Below are 22,040 nucleotides of genomic sequence, written 5' to 3'. Positions count from 1 at the left end.
TCTCTGTCAGTTAGGCAATCTTAATATGTTCACTCTGACTAAATGAAGACATTTGGGCTAGAACTGGACCTTAGGTGTGAAATTTTACACCACACACACACACACACACACACACACACTCACACCATATATGTAAGTGTTTCATTTCTTCTAGGAAAAATATACATTCACATAATGAATTCCTTTTGACATTTCAGGATGAGTGGCCGTCCTCAGTTCCCCTACAGTGCACTTCCGCCTCAAGGACCAACCTGTCAGACAACCTGGTCCTTGTGTGTGGTTGTCTGACAGGTTGGAGCACAGACACAACCCTCCTATAACTATGCAGGCAGGGTAGAGGTTGTTGTTGTAAAATTATAAAAATAGCTGTCTTTAACACAGCGCCCCAAGATACCTGGTAGATACCTTGCCAGAAGCACACATCCCAACTCCGTGGCGACCCAGTGTCTCTGCCGCCACACACTCTCCCAAAGTCAAATCGCCACAGGAAAGAACACGCAACACAATAACCTCTGATCCAATTGATAAGATATAATTGCCCACCTAGACATACAAAGCCTTGGACACATCCATCCCTTAAGAACATTCATAACAACCTGTAAATACAGAGTGGAATCTAATGTCAGCCTCCGTGTTCTCTCGGTGACTGCTTCTCTGCAGTCTCCCCCAGTCTTCCTGTCCTTCCCCGTCCCAGTCTCCTCCTCTTCCCTCAAACTTTTCTCCTGCTCATCTCTCGTTCTCGTCCAACAGGCCTCGTTCTATCTTGTCCCTGCCTCACCTGTATGACATCATCCCACAAGAGGTTACAGAAATACATATGTCAGCTGGCCTGAAAGTAAGAGAAAATTCTAGTCCAACATTAATATACGTATATTCTTTCCAATAGCTTTTCCCTTCATTTTTTTTTAATCCATTGAAGAAAATTTGACAGACATTTTGCCTTTTGTTTATGGAGACACACTTCAAAATGTTTGCTTAACAAACATTTAGTGAAATCTCAGATGATCTTTACAATAAAATGGAGGAGAGGGAACTCGGGAGCTAAAATGGAGAAAGGTTTGCTAGAGGAAAAACAAAACAAAAAAAGATCTGGAAAAGTGTAGGATGTTTCAGTGCATGACGTTAATAGCTGCGAATGGACCTAAAATTGAGAAGACATAACTCTTCCTATTTTTGCTTCAGCCCTGTTTCATGAGAAAAATCTCACAAATGTTAGAGATCAACCGGCTCTATCGACATTAAAGGGTTTCTTTTCTTTCTAGTGTTTGTTTGGTTTGCAATTTAGAACGGTTTAAAGTAGCATTTCTCAGAATGTGTTCCGTGGAAGGATACAAGTTCTTCAAAAATATATCTTGCCAGGGGTTGGAGACAGGGCTCAGCAGTTAGGAGCACTGGCTGCTTTTCCAGAGGACCCTTCAATTCCAAGCACCCACATGCCAGCCACAACTTCTCTAACTCCAGTCTCAGGGGATCTAACGCCATCTTCTCTTCTGTCTCTTTGGGCATCATGTACACGTGTGGTGCCCAGACATGCATAAAGGCAAAGCACTCATACACATAAAAGTATTTTAGAGTAGAAAATTCACCAAAAAACTAGGAGATCAAGATTGACGTAGAGAGAGAACTGACCCATCAGCTAAACTGAGAAGTTATTCTGTAGTGCGTTCTCTCTTGGAAGTTCACCGTGTCCGGATTTGAAGACTCTGGAAAGAAAAAAAAGGAGGACAATAGAGAAAGATTCTAATTGTGTGTGTGTGTGTGTGTGTGTGTGTGTCTGTGTGTCTGTGTGTCTGTGTGTCTGTGTGTCTGTGTCTGTGTGTGTGAGTGTGTATTATGTGTACATTTGCATGCCTATAGAGCCAGAGGATGGGCAAACTTGGCTGTCATTCCTCGGACAGACAACCATCTTGTTTTTGATACAGGTTCTCTGGTCTTAACTTACCAAGTGGGGGAGGCTGAGTAGCCAGTGAGCTTCAGGAATCTGTTTATTTAAACCTCTCCAACGATGGGATCTGAGTTGACCATCACACTTGGGTTTGTTTGTTGTTTGTTTAATGTGGGTTCTAGTAACCAAACTCAGGTCCTCATGCTTACAGCAGGCGTGTACTTACTAAGTCATCTCCCCAGCCAGAGACTTTAATGTTATCTTACCTAGACTATGGGAATCGCTCTTTGGAAAATGCTAAGCTTTTAACAATCGTTTAATCTCGAATATTTCTTCTTCTTAGATAAGAAAAGCCGTGGTAGTGCAGTAACTACGTGGCCCTTCAATGCAGACAGCCTGGCTTCAGACACCAATTCTGCTATTGCCCGTTGTGTGCACCTCACCATCTCTATAACAGGCAGCACAGCAGAATAGAAACAATTGCATGGGGCCATGGGAAAGATTTGAACGCCAATTTCTATAAAGTACCTTATATAGTGTACCCTGTACTATACATAATTCTCAAAACCTCTACTGTCACGTTTGCACTGCCTTTGTCAGAGATGGCTAGTGTTTGCAACTTAGCTACTCATAGGCCAAGAAGCTGTAACCCTCACCACCTTCGCTCCCTGCCAATCATTGCTAATGGCTCTCTGGGTAGAGCCAGCCCCTATACCTGTGATTTGCTCCAAACCTGACTTACTATTTTGAAGTTTCCAGAGCATATACTCTCACTTTGGGCAGACTCTGGGACAAGCGGAGTGCTTCCCTTAACTTTCTGTCATTTCAAGGCTTCATCCCTTACCCTCTTTCCCCTTTTGGGGCTTTTCTGACCTGGCCAGTTTCCTTGTGTTTCACCTTCTGTCTTCCATCCACCTGCCTTGGACTACCTGGTCCTGTTGCTATGTCACCGAGTGTTTAAGTGATCCTTAAATTTAGAAATCTCTCCAAGTATCCAAACTCCAAGATACGATTCCTGCAGACGGCAGAATCGGAATGTTTACATAATTTGAGGGGAAAGAGGAGGAGGAAAAAACCCCACACTTAGCTTCTTTGGCAAGCGACCTAATAAAATAGTGAAATTTAAGTAGCCCTTGTGCTGAGAGAGCCAGACCGCTCGCACAGCAGGAAGAAGCCCTAGATCTGATGGCAAAGGTTGTGTTTTCTATCGTAAGCATACCTCTTAGCCAAATGCTTTCTCCCTCGAGGCTGACAGAGGTTTGGCAAAATCTCCACCTCTCCCAACCCCCACATCCCTGCCCGCGTTAGCCGATAGGCTCAAGCCCTGTTTTATATTTAACTCACTCCAGTTCAGGAGGGGCGGGCCTGGGGAGACGCTGTTTATACAGAGCTGGGCCAACACTCTCATCCGTCCTCCTCCGTCAAGTCAGCCTCTCTTCTGAGCCTTCATCCCACTGCTTGGTTTCCGCATTCATCCCAGAGTGGCCGGTGAGGACGTGCAGGACTGGGAAGAGACACCGGACACCAGACAGAGAGGTGTGGGAAAGCGAAGTCAGGCTGCCAAACTAGGGGACGCCTTCCAATTGAAAAGGGAAGTCAGCTGACGATAGTTAGTTAAATTTAACATCCTTTCATGGGTAGTATCTGACTTCAGGGGAGAAAAATGAACTTTGCAGAGGAAGAGCCCTCTAAGAAATACTGCATTAAAGGCAAACACGTGGCCATCATCTGCGCAACGGTGGTAGCAGTGGGATTAATAGTAGGACTTTCTGTGGGCTTGACCAGGTCGTGTGAGCCGGGCACAACCCCCGCTCCTTCCAACCCTCCTCCCCACACCAGCACTGCCCTGCCTCCCCAGGATCAGAATGTCTGCCCTGACAGTGACGATGAAAGTGGAGAATGGAAAAACTTCAGGCTGCCGGACTTCATCCAGCCAGTTCACTACGACCTGGAGGTGAAGGTCCTAATGGAGGAAGACAGGTACACGGGCATAGTGAGCATCTCTGTCAACTTGAGCAAAGACACTCGTGACCTATGGCTGCACATCAGGGAAACCAGGATCACCAAGCTGCCGGAGCTAAGGAGGCCCTCCGGGGAGCAGGTACCGATTCGACGGTGCTTTGAGTACAAGAAGCAGGAGTACGTGGTGATTCAGGCTGAAGAAGACCTTGCGGCCACCAGCGGGGACAGTGTCTATCGGCTGACCATAGAGTTTGAAGGCTGGTTGAACGGCTCCCTTGTGGGTTTTTACAGAACCACCTACACGGAGGACGGGCAAACCAAGTACGTGCTGTGGTGTAGTGTGTGCGGTGCGGTGGTGCAGTGTTTTGTGCTGTGTGCGGTGCGGTGCTGTGCTGTATGCGGTGAGACGAGGAATGATGCAGTGCTATGCTGTGCTGTGTGCTGTGCCGCGCTTCCTCTGAGCCCAGCTTCTGCAGTGTTGTTTGCCTCTCCTCGTTGCTTCCCATCTCTTGTATTTTGTTGGTCTGATCCCTGCCTGTCCTTGGTTTCGATTCTGCTTGTTCATCTGAGAAGAACAATTTCTTGCCTTATTGTAATTTGAAAATCTATCGCTGAGCTTGAAGTCGTAAATAGAATGCCAGGTGTACGGAAAGCAGTAAGCCTTTTATTAATGACACCAGGAAGAATCACAACACCCTGAATCCAACCGTACGCATCCACACGAAGTGCCTCAGAGGCTCATGAATGAATGTGTATTTCGTAAATTCCGCCACTGCTGTTTTGGGGGCTATATCACAGTGATTTCACAAGCAATGACAATTTCATTTGACATGACAATTACATAAAGTGTCAGTTGTGATCTTGTGCAGGTTACTTGAGACGAATCTTAATGAAAATTACAAAGGCTCTGACTGGTCCTTTGGCGACCATCGGAGAAGAAAAGCCTGGCTGTGTATTCTGTTCTTCTGTGATCAGAACTACGTTTCTACCTAGGCTTTCAGGGAACGCTTGAAACTCGGATCAGTCACAGCATATGGATCAGTCTTGGAACTGCCAAGTATCACTCCACAGACAATAGTAATGCTAAGCCTTTACAATATAAAAGGCGGTCACAAATGTTTTTCTTCCCTGCAGTGTCCAGGCAGAGGTATTTGAAATATATAGTAAATATAATTATAATATATGTATATATATATATTCTATCTAATCTATTACCTCCCTATCTGATATTTACACAAACCAGAGGCTTTTAACAGTCTTTGGGAAAAGGCATGAGCTCCTTCCTTGAATTCCTTCCATCTCCCCGTGAGTGGGGACCAGGGACCAGGCTACACTACACTTGAGTTGCCCCTGGACTTGAACCTGCTTAGACATTTGCCTACACGGATTCTGCAGAGTTAAATGACTAAAAAAAGCTGCATTGTCACCTTTCATACTGGAGCCGGGGTCAGTTCTCTGTGAACCCTTGTCCTCTGTTGTCTGAAGCCTCCTACAGAGGAAATTTCTTCCGACTGTCGATCAGAGAGTAAGGACTCAGCCTTGCGTGACTGTGGTGCATGGACACGCTGAGTGGAAAGGACGACTGGAAGAAAACATGGGAAGGATCACACAGACCTGTCATGCTATTGATCAAACTCATTGATTACCCCCCACCCCATTTTAGAAAAATGACGACATGGCAAGGTGGAGAACAGTTTTACAGCTCAGTGATATGGCCCATTGATGTGTGAAATTTGCACATACTGTCTAGGCAATCAAAATTGAAGCTGAGTTATATTTATATACTTGTATCTGTCTATATGGATTTAAAATTTTAATATCACAAGCCTTTTCTTTTGTCTTAAATATTTACGAGGGCTTGATATTAAAAATTGTGCACTATCTCATCTCATAAATGCACCGAACTCTCTGCAATCCTATTGTTGAACTTCCGTGCTGCTTCTAGATTTCTATGATTATAAACACAGCGGAAAAGGATATAATTGTAAATCCACCTTTTTACACACATCTGCTTATATCCCTGGGTTAGTTATTATCCTATTTTGTCTTTTTTTTTTTTCTGGAGCTGAGGACTGAATCCAGGGCCTTGTGCTAAACCCCTAACCCCTAGCTATTATCCTAAAAGTCAAATTACCAGGTCAAAGGTCACCAGTATAACAAGAAACTTTTAACTTTATACGAAAATAATACACAGTCATTGCAGGGAACCTAAAAACAAACCAAGGAAAGGTTAAGAAAACAAACATGAGCCAATGAATTGACTTGGTCTTTAATATTCTTTCGCTGAATGGCCATGCTGGATGCACGCCTTGGTACAGCAGAGTGTGACACACTCAGCTTTCCCATTAAATGTGGGTGTGAAGTTGCTCCTACACAATGTAAGGAGCAACCGTATAGATAATCACTTATGCCTATCTCCAGTTTGGCTTTTCCGGTGTCTTTCATAGCACTGGCAGTGTTTAAGCTGAATCTTTGGTATTATGGTGGGGTTCACACAGAGGCAAACAAGAAGGTAAAAAAGGTCAGGGAATCCTGGTGGGAAGAAGAAAGCGAGTTTGTTGGTGAGATTTCTGTACAGAGGCAAACTAGAGGTCACTGTGGGAAGACACTGGGAAAAGGAGGTCTCTCAGGATAAGGAAGAATGCGAGTGACACGGGGCCATGGATGGGGAAGGACAGAGCTCTCCATCCAGTGTAGAGATACTGCAATGATTAGGGTGGAGAGGAGGGCAAGCCAGGTAACATCCTGATGGGGACAGAAGGACACACGGGGAAGAAAGAAGGGAGGAAAAAAACTCACGTCTGGGAGTTGGCTGATGGTGAGGAAGGAAGGGCTAAAGTCATGGGTTCAGGATGCCCAAGATCTAGCATCCATGTGATGGCTGTAAGGTTAGGATACTGGAAATAGGACACGAAGTTGGTGGAGAAGAAAAGTCCAGTTCTAGACCCATTGAAGCCTGTTAGAAGCAAGGTAGGAATTTGACTAAATACATCTGAAACAAAATGCCAAAGTTCATGATAAGATTTGGTAGCAGTGTGAAAACAGTGCATCTAGGGGAAAATATCTTGCCACACACGTGTGTATATCGGTCGTGAAGTTTTGAATCTTGAAATTTTAGCCGTAGTCAGATGTTTCTCCAAACATCGAACATTATTAGTATAGAGTGAGATCTGTGAGGTCTTATAGGCTTGGTGCAAGGCTGGTGATTTTGCTTTATTTTGGAAGCAAGAAACTTTGACTTGGTCTCTCTTGCATAAAAAGTAGTGTGACTTGGACTTAATTAATGTGCTGATTCATTCAGTCCACCATCCAACTCCAGTGGGATGTGAATGAGTACCCTGCATCAGCTGAGCAGGCCTTGTGCATGACTCAGGAACCTTCCACAGACTGTAGACACAGCATTGGTAGTTGCTACCCCTGCTTCAGAAGCCTTTCTGCTTAAGGATTTAAGCCAAGTTTTATTGTTTGTCTTGCTGGCTCACGTTATTCAGTTGATGAACACGGCCGGGGAGTCCTTACCAGGGAGCACAGTGTCAGGGGTTTTGTTTCTAAAGTTGATACAGAGTGTCCAAGGCTGTGAGTTGTAGATTACCTCTCCTGCCTCAGCTTGGTTGGGGAAGACAGACAGAGGTTCTCCCTGATGGTGAGTTAATAAGCTACGAGGAATATAGTTTTTAAAGTGCTAAATCAAGCGAGTGGCTTATTAACATGGCCCGGGGAGGTCTCTTCAGAAAGCGGTTGCTCAGTACATCTGCCTGAGGTAATTAGTTATTCAGAATATTACACAGTAACTTCTTTCCTGAGTGTCTCCTGCTGGTCTTGGGCAGTCGTCATTCTTTTACAGTCCAGCTCAGCTTTCAAATGGGACTTTTAATTGTGAAGTAGATTGTGCTATTCGATCATTTTATATTGCTATATTATATACACCTTATTTTCAAATTTGCTTAGCTTTTAGGAAAATCTGTTGGCACTGGAAAGGGTTGGTCAAGTATCAACAGAGTTTTTTGAGCTCTTCAGTAGACCACGGGAGAAGCAAGTTGCTTTTGTTTTAGGTTTTTGTTTGCTTGTTTTTTCAAGACAGAATGTTATTTTCTAGCTCTGGCTGTCCTGGAAATCACTGTATAGATCAGGCTGGCCTCAAACTCACAGAGATCTGTCTGCCTCTGCCTCCCGAGGGCTAGGATTAAAGGTATGAATCACCACCTAGCACATGTTACCATTTTTAAATATGGTAGTATTACCTGTAGGACTTACACACAACATATGTCTTTCCCAACACATAGTACAGCCAAATAAATGGATTTTAAATACCTTCAGTTATAGAAAGCACCATGTCAGAAAGTCTGGGCCCGGTGTGGTAGTATATGTGTAAATCCCAAAGATTCGAGGAAAAAGACCTCTGACCCAAGTCATCACGGCCAAATTAATTAATGAAAGCTTTTTCTTTCTTTTTTTTTGCTGATGGTGGGGTTCAAGAGATCAGCAGTAGACATGAAGACAAGGTTTTTAATAGCTCAGGGGTAGGTGTTGGGATTCAGACCTGGGTCAAGTGACTGAGGTGTCAATTTAAAACATCAAGGCAGACCTGGGCTCTGGGTTCTCCCAGGATTCCCTGCCCACTGCATTGAACTTTCTAACCCAGGGGCTGGGTTTCCTCTTATCCAACAACTCTTCACTATATCATTTTAGTTCTTAATCTCTCTCTCTCTCTCTCTCTCTCTCTCTCTCTCTCTCTCTCTCTCCTTTCTCTTCCCTCTCTGCTCTATCTCCCTCTGTGTGGTGACTTCACTGACCCCCTTTTGTGTGGCTGGTAAACTTGCCAGGGAACTTCCCCCCCACCAATAAACCTGCCTTTATACTTTCATTTGGTATCAATAGGGAGCTTCCAAATGGGGGATTTGTCAGGCAAAATAAGTTGGGTTCCAGAAACAGAACCTAAGCATAACAAGTCAGTCATGACAACCTCGGGAAGCAAAGGTACAATTGCATGGTGGTCAGAACAAGAGATATGTAGTCACAGGTGAATATAATATATAATATAATATAATATAATATAATATAATATAATATAATATAATCATTGCAATATACAGGTCAACAAAGATGGTTATAATAACCTTTTCAAATAAAGACATGGTACCCGTATCATGGAACAGAAGGTTAAGGTTAAGGTTGCAGGTAGGGCACAGCCCAATCCTTGAGAAACAGTTTTAATCATAAGTAGGAAAGAGCCTAGTTTGTCTTTATTGTAAGATGGCTGTTAAGCCTAAAATGGAGGCAGGCTGGTTCATCACCTGCATATAATCCTAGGACTGGGGTGGCGGAGGCTGGAGGATGAGGAGTTCAAGACCTACCTGGTCACACAGCATGACCCTTCTTAGAAAGGCAAAGGTCCCATAGTTTACCTTCTGGATTCATGGGGGTGTGTCTTGAGGAGTTGTTTCATTTGACGATCCCCCAAGGTGTGGCAGGAAAGGTTTCCACACACCCTGAAGAAACTAAATTGGGTTTTGTGACTCACTAAAGGTCATATGAGGGAAGACAGAAGATTAGAATCTCAGAAGTTTTCCTCTTAGAAGAGCTTTTCCTTTAAAATCCCAGGGATCTACACTTAGACAAGGAAAAAAAGACAAACCAAGGAAAAACAACCCCCAAACCAATACACATTTTGCCTGTCTGCACCCTGGTGATTAACATCATTCACTTCTCTACATAGCCAGGTCACCATAATTGTGTTAGACTCCCATGACTCCTAAGAAGACCACCAAAAAGAAACAGACCCACTGCACCAAGATACTGCAGCTCCACAAGCACAAGCCGGAGCTCCCTATTATAGGAGAAGGACTGGTCAGAGCCCTTTAAAGGAGAGAATGAAAATGGACTAAGCATTCTTCTCTCACCTGAATTCTCTGGAGTTTACTGTGTTCAGCAGAGTAGACTTTTGAAAACCTACACAGTGAGACAGTCTTGCCTGGAAGGGTGGCCTCACCATTCAGGATTTTTGCTTGAGCACCAGAGCCATCCCAATCTCTGTCTCTGTCTCTGTCTCTGTGTCTCTGTGTCTCTGTCTCTCTCTGTCTCTCTGTCTCTCTGTCTCTCTGTCTCTCTCTCTCTCTCTCTCTCTCTCTCTCTCATTACTTTGTTGGCTTATTTCTGAGGTGGGTTAAACTGAAACATGATTATTCCTTTTCCTTTGCCTCTGGGGGGAAATAATCAGAAATCTTTTTTTTTTAAAAGGCAGCTGAGCAAGAATGGGTGGTCCCTTGCTGTATCGTGTTATAAAGCCTTCCTATTCTAGGAAAAATATGAGGGATTCTTCAGAGTCTAATGTATGTACAATCCAGTATAATCTACAAAATGCTTAAAATTAAGGTTTTTGGGTAGGACTTGGTGTATGCCTTTCCAGAAGAAGGAGAGGCAGAGGCAGAGGCAGGGGCAGGGGCAGGGGCAAGGGCAGGGGCATAGGCAGAGGCAGAGGCAAGAGGCAGAGGCAGAGGCAGAGGCAGAGGCAGAGGCAGAGGCAGAGGCAGAGGCAGAGGCAGAGGCAGAGGCAGAGACAAGTGGTTCTGTGAGTTCGAAGACAGCCTGGTCTACACAGTTTCTGGGCAGCCAGGGCTACACAATGAGACCCCGTCTCAAAAATAACAAAACAAAAGCAATGAAATGTTGGTTTATTGAACTGTTAACATTACACTAATCAATAATTATTCTGTTGCAAAACAAATTCTTGGCCAAGGGTTTTCTAGGTAACTTGATTTTAAAAAAAGTTTCCAACTTACAGAAACATTACAAGAATGGTGTCTAGAACTTGTAAAAATAATTTACCCAGATTCACCAATTATTTACCTTTGGCCCGTGTTTGCCTCTCTTCTCTCTCTTTATAATTCAGTTACCTCTTAACATCAGGGCATAACATTAGGTGCAAGGCATTCTCTAACTGTTTAAAAAACAATCAAAGAATTTAACATCAAAATAATTATGCAACCCAGGGCTCACAATTGGATTTCTTCAGTTAACTTGGCAGCAGCCTGTCAGTTTCCTTCTCCTTCTCAGTATCTATCCGTTTGGAAGCCTGTGTCATACTATCACCTCCTTCAAACCCAAGTGCTTCCCCGGCCTTGCTTCATTTTTCTCAATGTCAGTAGTTCTGAAAAGGTTAGGCCAGTTATTTTTAAGAACGCCCCTCAGTTTCCATTTGTGTGACTCTTTTATGATCTTTTAAAATGTCAGATGAACATTTCCATCAGGAGTATCAGGGAATCTGTACTGTAATGCTCAGGAAGGGATGTTACCAGGAGACACAGCCATGTCTGTACTGTTATAAGCCAGTTATTGTTGGTGGTATTACTTTTTGTTTGTTTGTTTGTTTGTTTTTCAGGCCAGGGTTTCTCTGTGTAGCCTTGGCTGTCTTGGAACTCTCGCTGTAGAGCAGGCTGGCCTCAAACTCAAAGTTCTGCCTGTCACTGCCGCTCCACCCCTAAAGGTGTGTACCACCACCACTGGTTTGGTGATGTTATTTTTTAAAACCTTATGCTTCAGGTAATTTCCCATGCATTTTTTTTCTGGAGAATATTTGAAACATGCAAATATGCCTTTACCCGATTCTTTGACGTCTATGGAAGATTTTTCTTAATCTGGTATTCCTTCTAAAATTCTCGGTCTCCAAGGGTTTGAGATGTGTCTCATTGGTAGAATGCGAGTTTAGCAAGCACGAAGTCCTGATGTGACTCTCTAGCATTGCCAAATAAAATGTCTATCATTTATTCAAAGAAGACTTGAAATCAAAGGAGAGTTCCTGGGCTGTCTTAATTAGCTTCTCTGCTGTAATAAAACACTAACCAGAACCAACTTGAAGAAGAATGTTTGGTTTATACTTCCAAGTCACAGACCAGCAACGAGGGAAGCCAAGGCAGAACTCAAGGCAGAAATCTGAAGCAGAAACTGAAACAGAGACCATGGAGGAATGCTTGGTGACTTGATCTCCTTAGTTTGCTTAGCCTGATAGAACCAAGAACCACCTGCTGAGGGGTAGCAGCACCCACAATGGATGGGCCCTCCCACAACAACAACGAATCAAGAAAATGCTCCACGGATACATACAGGCTAGTCTGATAAAGGTAATTTCTCAATTGAGGTTCCTGGTTCCCAGATGACTCTAGCTTATTAAGTTGTCAAAAACTGACCAGACTGATGGTTTAGTTTACCCAAAGGCCCAAGCTTGATGGCTTGAGTTTGATTTTTAGAACTCACATGGTGGAAGAAGAGAACTGAGTCCTGTAAGCTAGCTCTGCTCTCCACACTCTGCCACAGTGTGTGGTTCCCCTGCCCGTTCTATACGCTCGCTACAAATGAAACACACAAAAAAGGGAGGAGGAGGAGGAGGAGGATGAGGATGAGGAGGAAGATGAGGAGGAGAAGGAGGAAAAGGAGGGAGGGAAGGAGTAGGAGGGAGGGAGGAGGAGGAGGGAGGGAGGGAAGGAGGAGGAGGAGGAGAAGAAGAAGAAAAAGAGGAAGAAGAGGAGGAGGAGGAAGAAGAGGAAGATGAGGAAGAGGAGGAGGAGGAAGAAGGAGGAAGAAGAAGAAGAGGAGGAGGAAGAGGAGGAGGAGGAAGAAGGAGGAAGAAGGAGGAGGAAGAAGAGGAAGAAGAAGAAAAAGAAGAAGAAGAAGAAGAGAAGAAGAGGAAGAGGAGGAGGAGAAAGCATTATTCATGGGTTTATAGCTTATTCAGTGGGTTGTAATTCCATCCCTTTATTTTTTTTTCTTTTTTCTTTTTTCTTTTTTCTTTTTTTCGGAGCTGGGGACCGAACCCAGGGCCTTGTGCTTGCTAGGCAAGCGCTCTACCACTGAGCTAAATCCCCAACCCCCCATCCCTTTATTTTAATGTTCCAGCTCCCATAGGTTTGGCAAGTACTAATCCTGTCTAGCAAACACCTGTGTCTCCTGACTTGTTCCCATGATTCTTTGGGGATTTCTTATTTTCTCGACTTGACAAGATGATCTGGATCATCATTGAATTTGTTTTGAGAAAATTTCTCTGTGTAGCAGGCTTGGCTATCCTGGAACTCACTATGTAGACCAAACTGGCCTTGAACTCAGAAATCTGCCTGCCTCTGAACCCAAGTTCTGGAATTAAAGGCATGCACCACCACCACTTGTCTACCCAGCCCTAGAAGCAGCACCTTCTCTAAGGAGCCCTGACTCCTGTGAGTAGAGAACAGCATTTGGAACTCGTCATCTGGGAGCAGAGTAATGTCTGTAAGAGTACAGTGTGCATATCTGTGTATGTAAGGATGGAGCTTAATAGTACCTTTAGAATAAATAAAAAGAGCTAATAATTTAGCTTTTGTTGTTGTTATTATTGTTGTTGTTGTTGTGGTTGTGGTGGTGGTGGTGGTGGTGTGTGTGTGTGTCTGTGTGTGTGTGTGTGTGTGTGTGTGTGTGTGTTTTGTTTTGGAGTTTGTTGTTATTGAGACAGGGTCTGGCTTTGTGTACCCAGACTGGCTTGAAACTAAAAGTAATCTTCCTTGCACAGCTTTGCAAGTGTTAGAATTACAGGGGTGAAAGCCATTCTGACTCTTTAAATGAATACTCTTTGTGATATGGGTTCTCTAGTTCATGAGAGCCTGTGTTACTCTTGCACAAATTATTGGTGACATCAATCGATGTTACCTTACTTCTTTGTTTTTATTTTCTGTTCCACCCAATGAGCAGATATAAGTCATATTCTCTTACTGCAATATATATACATATATATGTGTATATATATATATATATATATATATATATATATGAACTGTTTTCATTTTTAAGTTGGAGAAATGTTAAACATCAACAGTTTAGTGACTGCAGGCACATGCCTAGTCACAGCCACAGGAATGCTGCTGTCTTTTCGGAAGTGAGCTTAGAGAGTCTGAATTTAGAGACTGTGGTGGACATTGCACCCAGAGCCTTGCACACATCAAGTGGATGACCTACTACTGAGCTACAGCCTTAGCCCTCCAAGTGAGGCTTCAGAGCAGGTCGACGTGTACTTCACCCAGGTGCTGGCTCTGCACCAATGTGAAAATGAGCAGGAGTTCTGTCCTTGATGTAGCCTAAGCAAGGAGGAATGTTCCACTGGGAAAAGGGAGGGGTTGAGAAGATAATCCTCTGCTCCATGACGGAACACACCTGCTCACAGCTCCCAACAGTTAGACACAGGCAGCCGGGTCTGCATGTGTTTGCCCCCTTGTAGCTCAGAGGTTTTGGGTAGAGTACCCTCAGAATTCTAAAATCCATTGACAGACATTCGATAGCTTCTTAGACAGAGCTCATGGCAATGTTAATAGTTATAGTAGCATAGCTTATATTTTCTATAGGCATAGAAACACAGGGACTGTCAGAAGGGTAGCATGCATTGTGTTTCTGTTTATTCCTAAGGAGCATAGCGGCCACTGACCACGAACCAACAGATGCCAGGAAGTCCTTCCCTTGTTTCGATGAACCCAACAAGAAGGCGACTTACAACATATCCCTCATTCACCCAAAAGAATACTCAGCACTTTCCAATATGCCAGTAGAGGTAAGCATTTTTAGAATTTTGCTTCTGTGCACACTCAGTTTTCAATACCACTCGAACTACTTATTTAACATAGAAGGGAACCTGGAATTCTGAAACTAAATATGCTGTAGCTATCAATTTAAAAGATTAAGGATACATCTTAGCAATCTTTTTTTCTTTGATTCTAGGAAATTGTCCACTTATAATATCATGGTCCAGCAATCCACTCACCTCGAAATTTTTAAGAAAGACTACAATACGTAGAGATTGGTTGGGGAGCTCTGCTTAACCACATAAACCACTAGTCATGAAAAAAAATCAATGACACACTTAAAGTTTTCTAGGACAGATTTACTATTTAGACTTTTCGGTTCAAAACAAGCCCTCTTTTTAAAATAAATAAAGCTGTGTAAGAAAAAAATCATTACTTCAATTCTTGGTTCTTCAATTCATGGTACACCATGCCCATAGATTTTCCTGCAGAAAGAACCTATCAACATTGAATTAGTAATAGGCTACAATAACCCTGCCAGGGTACTCGTTAATACAGTACCCTTTCCTGTGTTTCCTCTTCATAATGGGTGGCATTGTTAGCTAAAGACCATTACCCTGAAGTCATGGTTTATTGTGCACACCACGCATTTGATGTGTAAACGAATCAGCCTCACTCTTCAGTATAATTGATCTCTGCCTGGAAACTATACCTCCCATCTTTCTGATTCACTATCTGAAATACCAGTGAAACCCCTTATCCTAATAATAAACTGATCCCTGAAAAGCACAAACCAAACAAAGAGAGTAAATATATAAAGATTAAAATGTAAAATGTCTCCAGCCCCAGAATGAACCCACTTTTCAGATTGTTTTCTTTGGGAAAACTTAGTTTGCATTGGAGAAGAAGGAGTGAAGGATAAAATTTAAAGTTTGACACATGAATTAAAACATGTGGTGAGGGCACAGGTGTCATCACAATGCCCTGGAGTAGATGCGGGAAAGGAAGGTAGGACATGAAAAGGACAACTGACCCCCCCTTCCCCAGGGCCTATTCACCCTCAGAGACTATTTATCTTTAATTCTGCTAGATTCTGTTACTGGTTGGGAGAAGGATGATTCCCTGGGTTGTTAGAAGAAAGACCTAAAATACCAGTAGAATCTTGTTGGGAGGTGACTTTTCTCTCTGGAGCATGCACTTACCCACAAATGGTCAGAACATTACCACCTAGAGAGCTGTTATAAACAGATGTGCAGATGTTTACGTCACAGTAGCAGGAGTTTGGCTGAGGGCTGGTAGTTGATTGACAGAAGGATGGCAGAACTGATGTGGATGAAGAAACCCAGACAAGTTAGTAGCTGGATCAAATAATGGAATCCCTTCTGACAGTGGGGACCAGGGCCTTGACTTTAGTATCCATTCCTTGGCTTTTCAACGTAGATAGCTGGAGTTGGGGAAGAAAAGCCAACACATTATTTACACAGTCACTACTCTCCTGACACATGTTGAAACACGCTGCCTGTTTAATTCTTCCTTTTGCAAGATTCAGCCTATTCTCCATGAAGGGATCAAATCTTAAAACATGGTCAGCTCTGTGGATTCTTTTTTTCCAGATAGGTAAACTCCTGCCCAGTTGATATTCCAGTTAAACTTACTTTTCCTTGAGAGGTCTGATCCAGGCTGTAATTCAGTCATTTCCAGTGTTGACAAAACAAAGTGACTTTTCCCACAGGCTTTTCAGCATTACCCCTTAGCATCTGAGTCACCAAACTTCTTCGAAAATGAAGTTCTGAGTAGGGAGCGGGGCTTAGGGAATTCGTTTGTTTGCCTTATTCATAAAGTAAGAGATAATCTTCTGTTTCCCAATAGAAGGAAGAGACACTGGATAACGACTGGAAGAAAACCACTTTCATGAAGTCCGTCCCGATGAGCACTTACCTGGTGTGCTTTGCTGTACATCAGTTCACCTCGATACAGAGAACATCCAGGAGTGGCAAACCAGTGAGTCTTACTAGATTTCAAATACTCGCCACCCGCGTGTTTGCGGTTAGCTTTCTGGCTTTTCAAAATAATTGCTTATTAGTTTTCCATACAATAGGCAAGAAAAGAAACCCAATTAGCATCATGGTACACTGAACAGTACAGAAGAGTGCAAGCTACAGAACACAGGTAATCAATAAACCGAAGGAACAGCCATTCCTATGCACAGTCTTGAATTATTTTAAAGGGAAAATGCACTGGAAATTCAAAGCCAGCTCCCATATAGAGCAGTCCAAGTATGACAAACTCTATGACCCTACCCAATGTTGTTACAAAGCTAGGCACATGTGTTAGGAAGAGCGCCTCAGGAGAGCTAGTGTGGGGAGGTGAGTATTCTACAAGCAACCAGGAGCTGAACAGTTCATGGTTGTCATGTCTATATGTAATTAAAACCAGGCGGCAACTTCCCAAGGTCCTGATGCAAAAAAAAAAAAAAAAAAACAAAAACAAAAAAACAAAAAAACAAAACAAAAAATGTGTATTTCAAATTATAAAACTTTTAAATCAACAAACTGGTACAAGACACTTTAAAAAGTTGACAACGTATCAGGAATAGTTTTGAAAGTATGAAATATATAGTTTTGAAATATATGTTATTTTAAACAACGTCTTCAATAACTTCCTTTACATTTTTTTGGCATTTATTTATTTAGTATGGGGGTTGAGGGAGTGTATATTACAGCATGGTGCAGAGGTCAGAGGTCACCCAGTGGGGGGTTATTCTCTCCTCTACTACTTCAGTTCTGTTAGAGTAGCACCAGTCCCCTTACCTGACGATTTATCTTGCTTTCCCAATGACTTGCTTTTGAAAAACAAACATCAGTTTTACCTACAATTTTTCTTTTGGTTGGGGAATGGAGAGATGGCTCAGAGGTTAAGAGCGCTGGCTGCTTTTCCAGAGGTCCTAGAGAAGATTATCAGCACCCACATGGTAACTCACAACCATCTGTAACTCTGGCTCTGGGAAATATGATGCCCTTTTCTGGTTACCTCAGGCTCTAGGCCTGCACACGATCCACAAGCTTACGTGCAGGTAGAACACCCAGATACATAGGATAATACAAAAATAAATGTCTTTTTAAATTGGTTTGTTTTGGAAGCCCCCACTTGCCATTCTTTGGATTCTTGTTTGCTTAGAAAGTAAATCAACTCACCTCTGTAACACACACACACACACACACACACACACACACACACACACACACACACACACACACATACAACCATAGGACTTTCCACAGTATGTATTTATAAGAAAGAAGTCACTACCCCATCTTACAGATGAGAAACTCAAAGCCAACAGAGTTAAAATGTTTTGCCTAAGAGCCATCTGGGGATTGGTAGGGACTCACGTTCTGTGTTCTTTCCAAAGCGTCATGCTCTGCTAAGTTTTCTGGGAAATGTAGCGGTTCTGAAAATAGCATTTACCTTGTCATCAGTCATTGGGAGGGGAGAGCCAGATGCTTCTACTTCCCATGAAACTTGCTCCTGGAGAAAGGTGCCTTCCTTTAACCCCATTTAACTCAATGGAGTTGATACTGAGACAAGCAAAAACTGGGTTTCCAACATAGATGTTATGGTGAGTGGGGGAACAATCAGTGACCTTGAGCTTGGGGCTCAGGAGGACTGGTCCAGTTCAACAGTTTCTCATGCCTTTGATGTGACTGTTAGTGTGATCAAGGGTACCACCCAGTCCCTTTGTATTATCCAAAGATAATACAGTGTATTGGGGGAATGGCATCAATAAGGGAAATTGCTTTTCTAGACTATACTTCTCATAGGCAGCGGTATGCCTCTGGCTTGGTATTAAGTTGAGTCCATTAGTCGAGGAGTTCATCGTTTTCTCCCAGTGTCATAGCAAATGTGGAATATTTATTGAGTGCTTTCTTTAGAACCCATGATAAACTACCATTGTCATGTACAGGTGTTTCTCCCATTACATTTTTACAACATGATTACATTCTGGGTACTTTCGTTTTATTTTGAGTAGAGCATCAAGACAAGGAAGAAAGGCTGAGTAATTCCTCCATGCTCATGTAGGTTTATGAGTCAGAATGCAGCCAAGCGACCAGCAGAGGACATTCCACTCTTCGCAACTTTCTATTAGCAAGTGTGAGCTGGAGTTTCCCAATGGCTTCCCTCACTGAGTCTCCTGGGCAGCTCTGCTTGCCTAGGCGAGTCATTATGGCCTGTATCTGTTTGGCTAGATTCTAAGGATGGGCATTATGTAAAGGAATAGAGCAGCGTAGTGGGAAATACCAGTTTGCAGAAGATCCCAACAGTAGTAAATACTTCTTAAATGGCTCTCCTGCGAAAGCTGACCACAGAATGCTCTGTCTTAAATCAGCAGCGCCTCCCATCCTTCGGAAGGGGAGCGAGGACATCCTGTCACAACTATTCCTTTCTGGTCTCTTTCCTAAGAGACTAAGGAAACTCAACTGCTTTCTGAAATTCCCCTGGGATGCTCTAGTCAGAACCCAGCGAGGTGGTTACTGTGGAGCTGACTCCACGGGACGCCTTGCCCTCTGCCTCTTCTGCTAATGTGAGATAGACTCCCTTAAAAGTTGAACAGAACGTTACCTGAGGACCGGAAGCACGCAATGTGCATGCCATTGCTTCATGAGACTTCCTTTTGCCTCCTCAAGCTCTTCATGTGCTCACCCTGCATTGAAGGCTGGTGTATTGGCTTCCCAGGAGAAACTGTGGCCAGTGTGATACAGCTCACTGCAGAGAGAAGCACAAACAAATAAAATTCTGTCTTAGACCTACAGAAGTGTGACAGAGAGGAAACCCACCAAGTCTTATAACTCTTTTTCAAAAATGAATTATAAGTGGTTAGTTGTAAAAATTTCCTCCCCAACTTGCTTCTTGGTCATGATGTTTGTGCAGGAATAGAAACTCGACTATGACACAGGGAGATAGAAGCCAGAGGATTAGGAGTTCATTACCAACCTTGGCTACAGAGTGAGTTCAAAGTCAGTGTAGATTACATGAGACTCAAAACATAAAGAATATAACAGAAAAATCCATATCAACTCAATATCTACAAAGAAGGAGTTGCGTTGAAAGACAAACGTGAAAGCATACAAAGAAAACCCATGTGCCACTGCGGTTTTGCGGTTTTGTTTTATCCAAATACTCTTCTAACTTTCTGCCCTGCTATAATATTTAGAATACAGACGCAAAACTAAGCACAGTGATGATATCTTCAATAATATCACCTAATGCATATGCAAGAATGGGGTGAAAGCTGTGTAGATGTCTCTCTTTCTCATTCTGATTATTTTGGCATTGATAATGAAACAGAAAAGTCTTCAGGTGGATTATTTTATGACTTTATTGAACATACATGTACTCAGGAACGTTCCAAGTCTTAAGGATAGCGCAGATATGTCAAGCTCTCCCTCTCCCTCTCCCTCCGTCGCCCTCTCTGGGCTGACATGTAAGAGTCAGCCATCACTGCCCAGGGCCATCCGAGCATGCTTCTGATGGTATCATCCTTGAAAAAGCCACAACTTCCTGTTGGTTTTAGTGTCCTGCCTGGTCCTGGGCCATTTGCTGTATCTGGTATTTGGTGTATCTGTCTGGAATAGTTCAGTTGAGACCCTGCAACCTCCAAGGGGTGAATGGTGCTAGGAAATAGGGCTATTACCTGTTAGTTGTGAGACCGTCCATAGGTTTTTATAAATAATATAGGAATTGACATGAACTCAATAGGGACGAGAGGTCAGCGACAGGTTTACATTCTGTGACATTCCCGAGCAAACCAGGATGTGTGATCAGATTTTCAGGGGACAATGTCAGCAATGGAGATGGGAACTGAGATACAGCAGACGGGTAGCATCCTCAGGTGAACCCAGGTCCTCTCCTGATGTCTTAGTTTAGGTTTGACCACTGTGAACAGGCACCGTGACCAAGACAACTCTTAACAAAGGACAACATTTAACTGGGGCTGGCTTACAGGTTCAGAGGTTCAGTCCAGTATCATCAAGACAGGAACATGGCAGCATCCAGGCAGGCATGGAGCAGGAGGAGCTGAGAGTTCCACGTCTTCATCTGAAGGCTGCTAGGTGAAGACTGGCCTCCAGGCAGCTAGGAGGAGGGTCTTTATATATATATTTATTTATATTTATATATATGTATATATATAAAGATTTATTTTATTTATATGCGTACACTGTTGCTGTCCTTAGATGGCATTGGATCCGATTACAGATGGTTGTGAGCCACCATGTGGTTGTTGGGAATTGAACTCAGGCCCTCTGGAAGAACAATCCATGCTCTTAACCACTGAGCCATCTCTCCAGATCCCTAGGAAGAGGATCTTAAAGCCCAGGTCCACAGAGACATGATTTCTCCAACAAGGCCACACCTACTCCAACAAAGCCACGCCTCCTAATAGTGCTATTCCCTGGGCCAAGCCATCACACCTAGCTTTGAGCAGGCAATGGTAGCAAGGTGTTTGTCAGTCTGAAAACTGGTTCTTTCTGTTTGTAGAGTCTTCCCAAGTTTAGTGTCCTGATATCAGATCTGTACACGATTTCATGGTCTACCACCATGGTCAATTTTTTTATTCTCCTGACCTAGATAAATCTCTTGTCTCTTGAGATGGGGTAGCCTGGATGCTTTTCTAGTCTCTATCTCATGCTTTACCACAATGACAACTCTTTGCTCTGTTTGGTTCCTGGGTTTCTGAAATTATGTCTGAAAGCTTTTCTAAATGAAGCCCCTGCAAATCGAATAGCTTGACTTTCACCGTTCATTGTGTGGGTACCAAGAACCTATAATTTTGTATCTCAAAAGCACAAGATTCACTTCCAGTTTTCCCCCTCATTCTCCATTGCTCTTAAAAGCAATGTGGATGCCACCTTGTGCTGTCACTCACACTGAAGGAAGTGCAGATAAAGAGTCACCAAGGCTAAATAATGGAATGTGTTATCCACGATAGTGATTCTGGCAATGAGACCCAGAAGTTGGATGTGTCAAACACTGTAGAAATGTTATCTTATTCAATCCAGCCATCTCTCTGTGACATAATACTGCTGCTTTCTCTCTTGTGTAGCTAGGAGACGTGAAGTCTTTACTAGTGGAGAAAAGAGGCAGAGTGATGGTGTGGGGAGAACCAAACTTGTGCTGAATTCTGCTCTCTTTTGTGCCTTTCACTTTGCCTTAGTTACTTTTCTACTGCTGTGACAGCACGTGCTGGCCAAGGCAACTTAAAAAAGGAAGTGTTTACCTGGGTCTACAGTTCCACAGTGGTAGGAGACCATGATGACTGAATGAAAGCAGCAATGGAGACCTTTTAGCTCTATCTGCAAGCATGAGGCAGAGAAAACACTGGAGATGACAGGCAGTTTAATGAAAGGGCCCATCCCCAGTGACACACTTCCTCCCAAAAAAGCTACCCTTCCTAATCCTTCCCAAACAGTTCCACTGAGGACCAAGTATTCAAACATATGATGGGACCCAATCTCATTCAAACCACCACCCACTTAAATCCCCTTTGGACTCAAAAAATTTAAATAAATGTCACAGGTCTTTGGGGATAGTTTTACATTAGACATCACACGTTTTTTAGATTTATATGAAGGCAACTTTTTTCAAATACTGGTGCATTGTTC

The 22,040-nt window shown here is 43.1% G+C and overlaps 1 protein-coding gene and 1 long non-coding RNA gene across 2 annotated transcripts in view; one reads left to right on the top strand and one right to left on the bottom strand.

The window, feature by feature from the left end:
• Positions 1 to 511: 511 nt before the first annotated feature.
• On the bottom strand, positions 512 to 3,367 carry LOC134485964 (uncharacterized). Its single transcript, XR_010064432.1, has 2 exons — positions 3,230 to 3,367; positions 512 to 1,703 (listed from the first exon to the last, which is right to left on the bottom strand). It is a non-coding gene; the product is annotated as an uncharacterized LOC134485964 (long non-coding RNA).
• Enpep (glutamyl aminopeptidase) overlaps positions 3,128 to 22,040 on the top strand; it is a 69,961-nt gene continuing 51,048 nt past the window's right edge. Inside the window, 3 exon segments of the mRNA NM_022251.2 lie at positions 3,128 to 4,168; positions 14,267 to 14,408; positions 16,249 to 16,380. Coding sequence (NP_071587.2) covers positions 3,549 to 4,168; positions 14,267 to 14,408; positions 16,249 to 16,380 — 894 coding nt within the window. The 5' untranslated portion in view covers positions 3,128 to 3,548.

This window comes from Rattus norvegicus, chromosome 2 (genome assembly GCF_036323735.1).
Source record: "Rattus norvegicus strain BN/NHsdMcwi chromosome 2, GRCr8, whole genome shotgun sequence".
Classification (NCBI taxonomy): Eukaryota; Metazoa; Chordata; class Mammalia; order Rodentia; family Muridae; genus Rattus; species Rattus norvegicus.
This window is presented reverse-complemented; position numbering and strand designations above follow the sequence as displayed.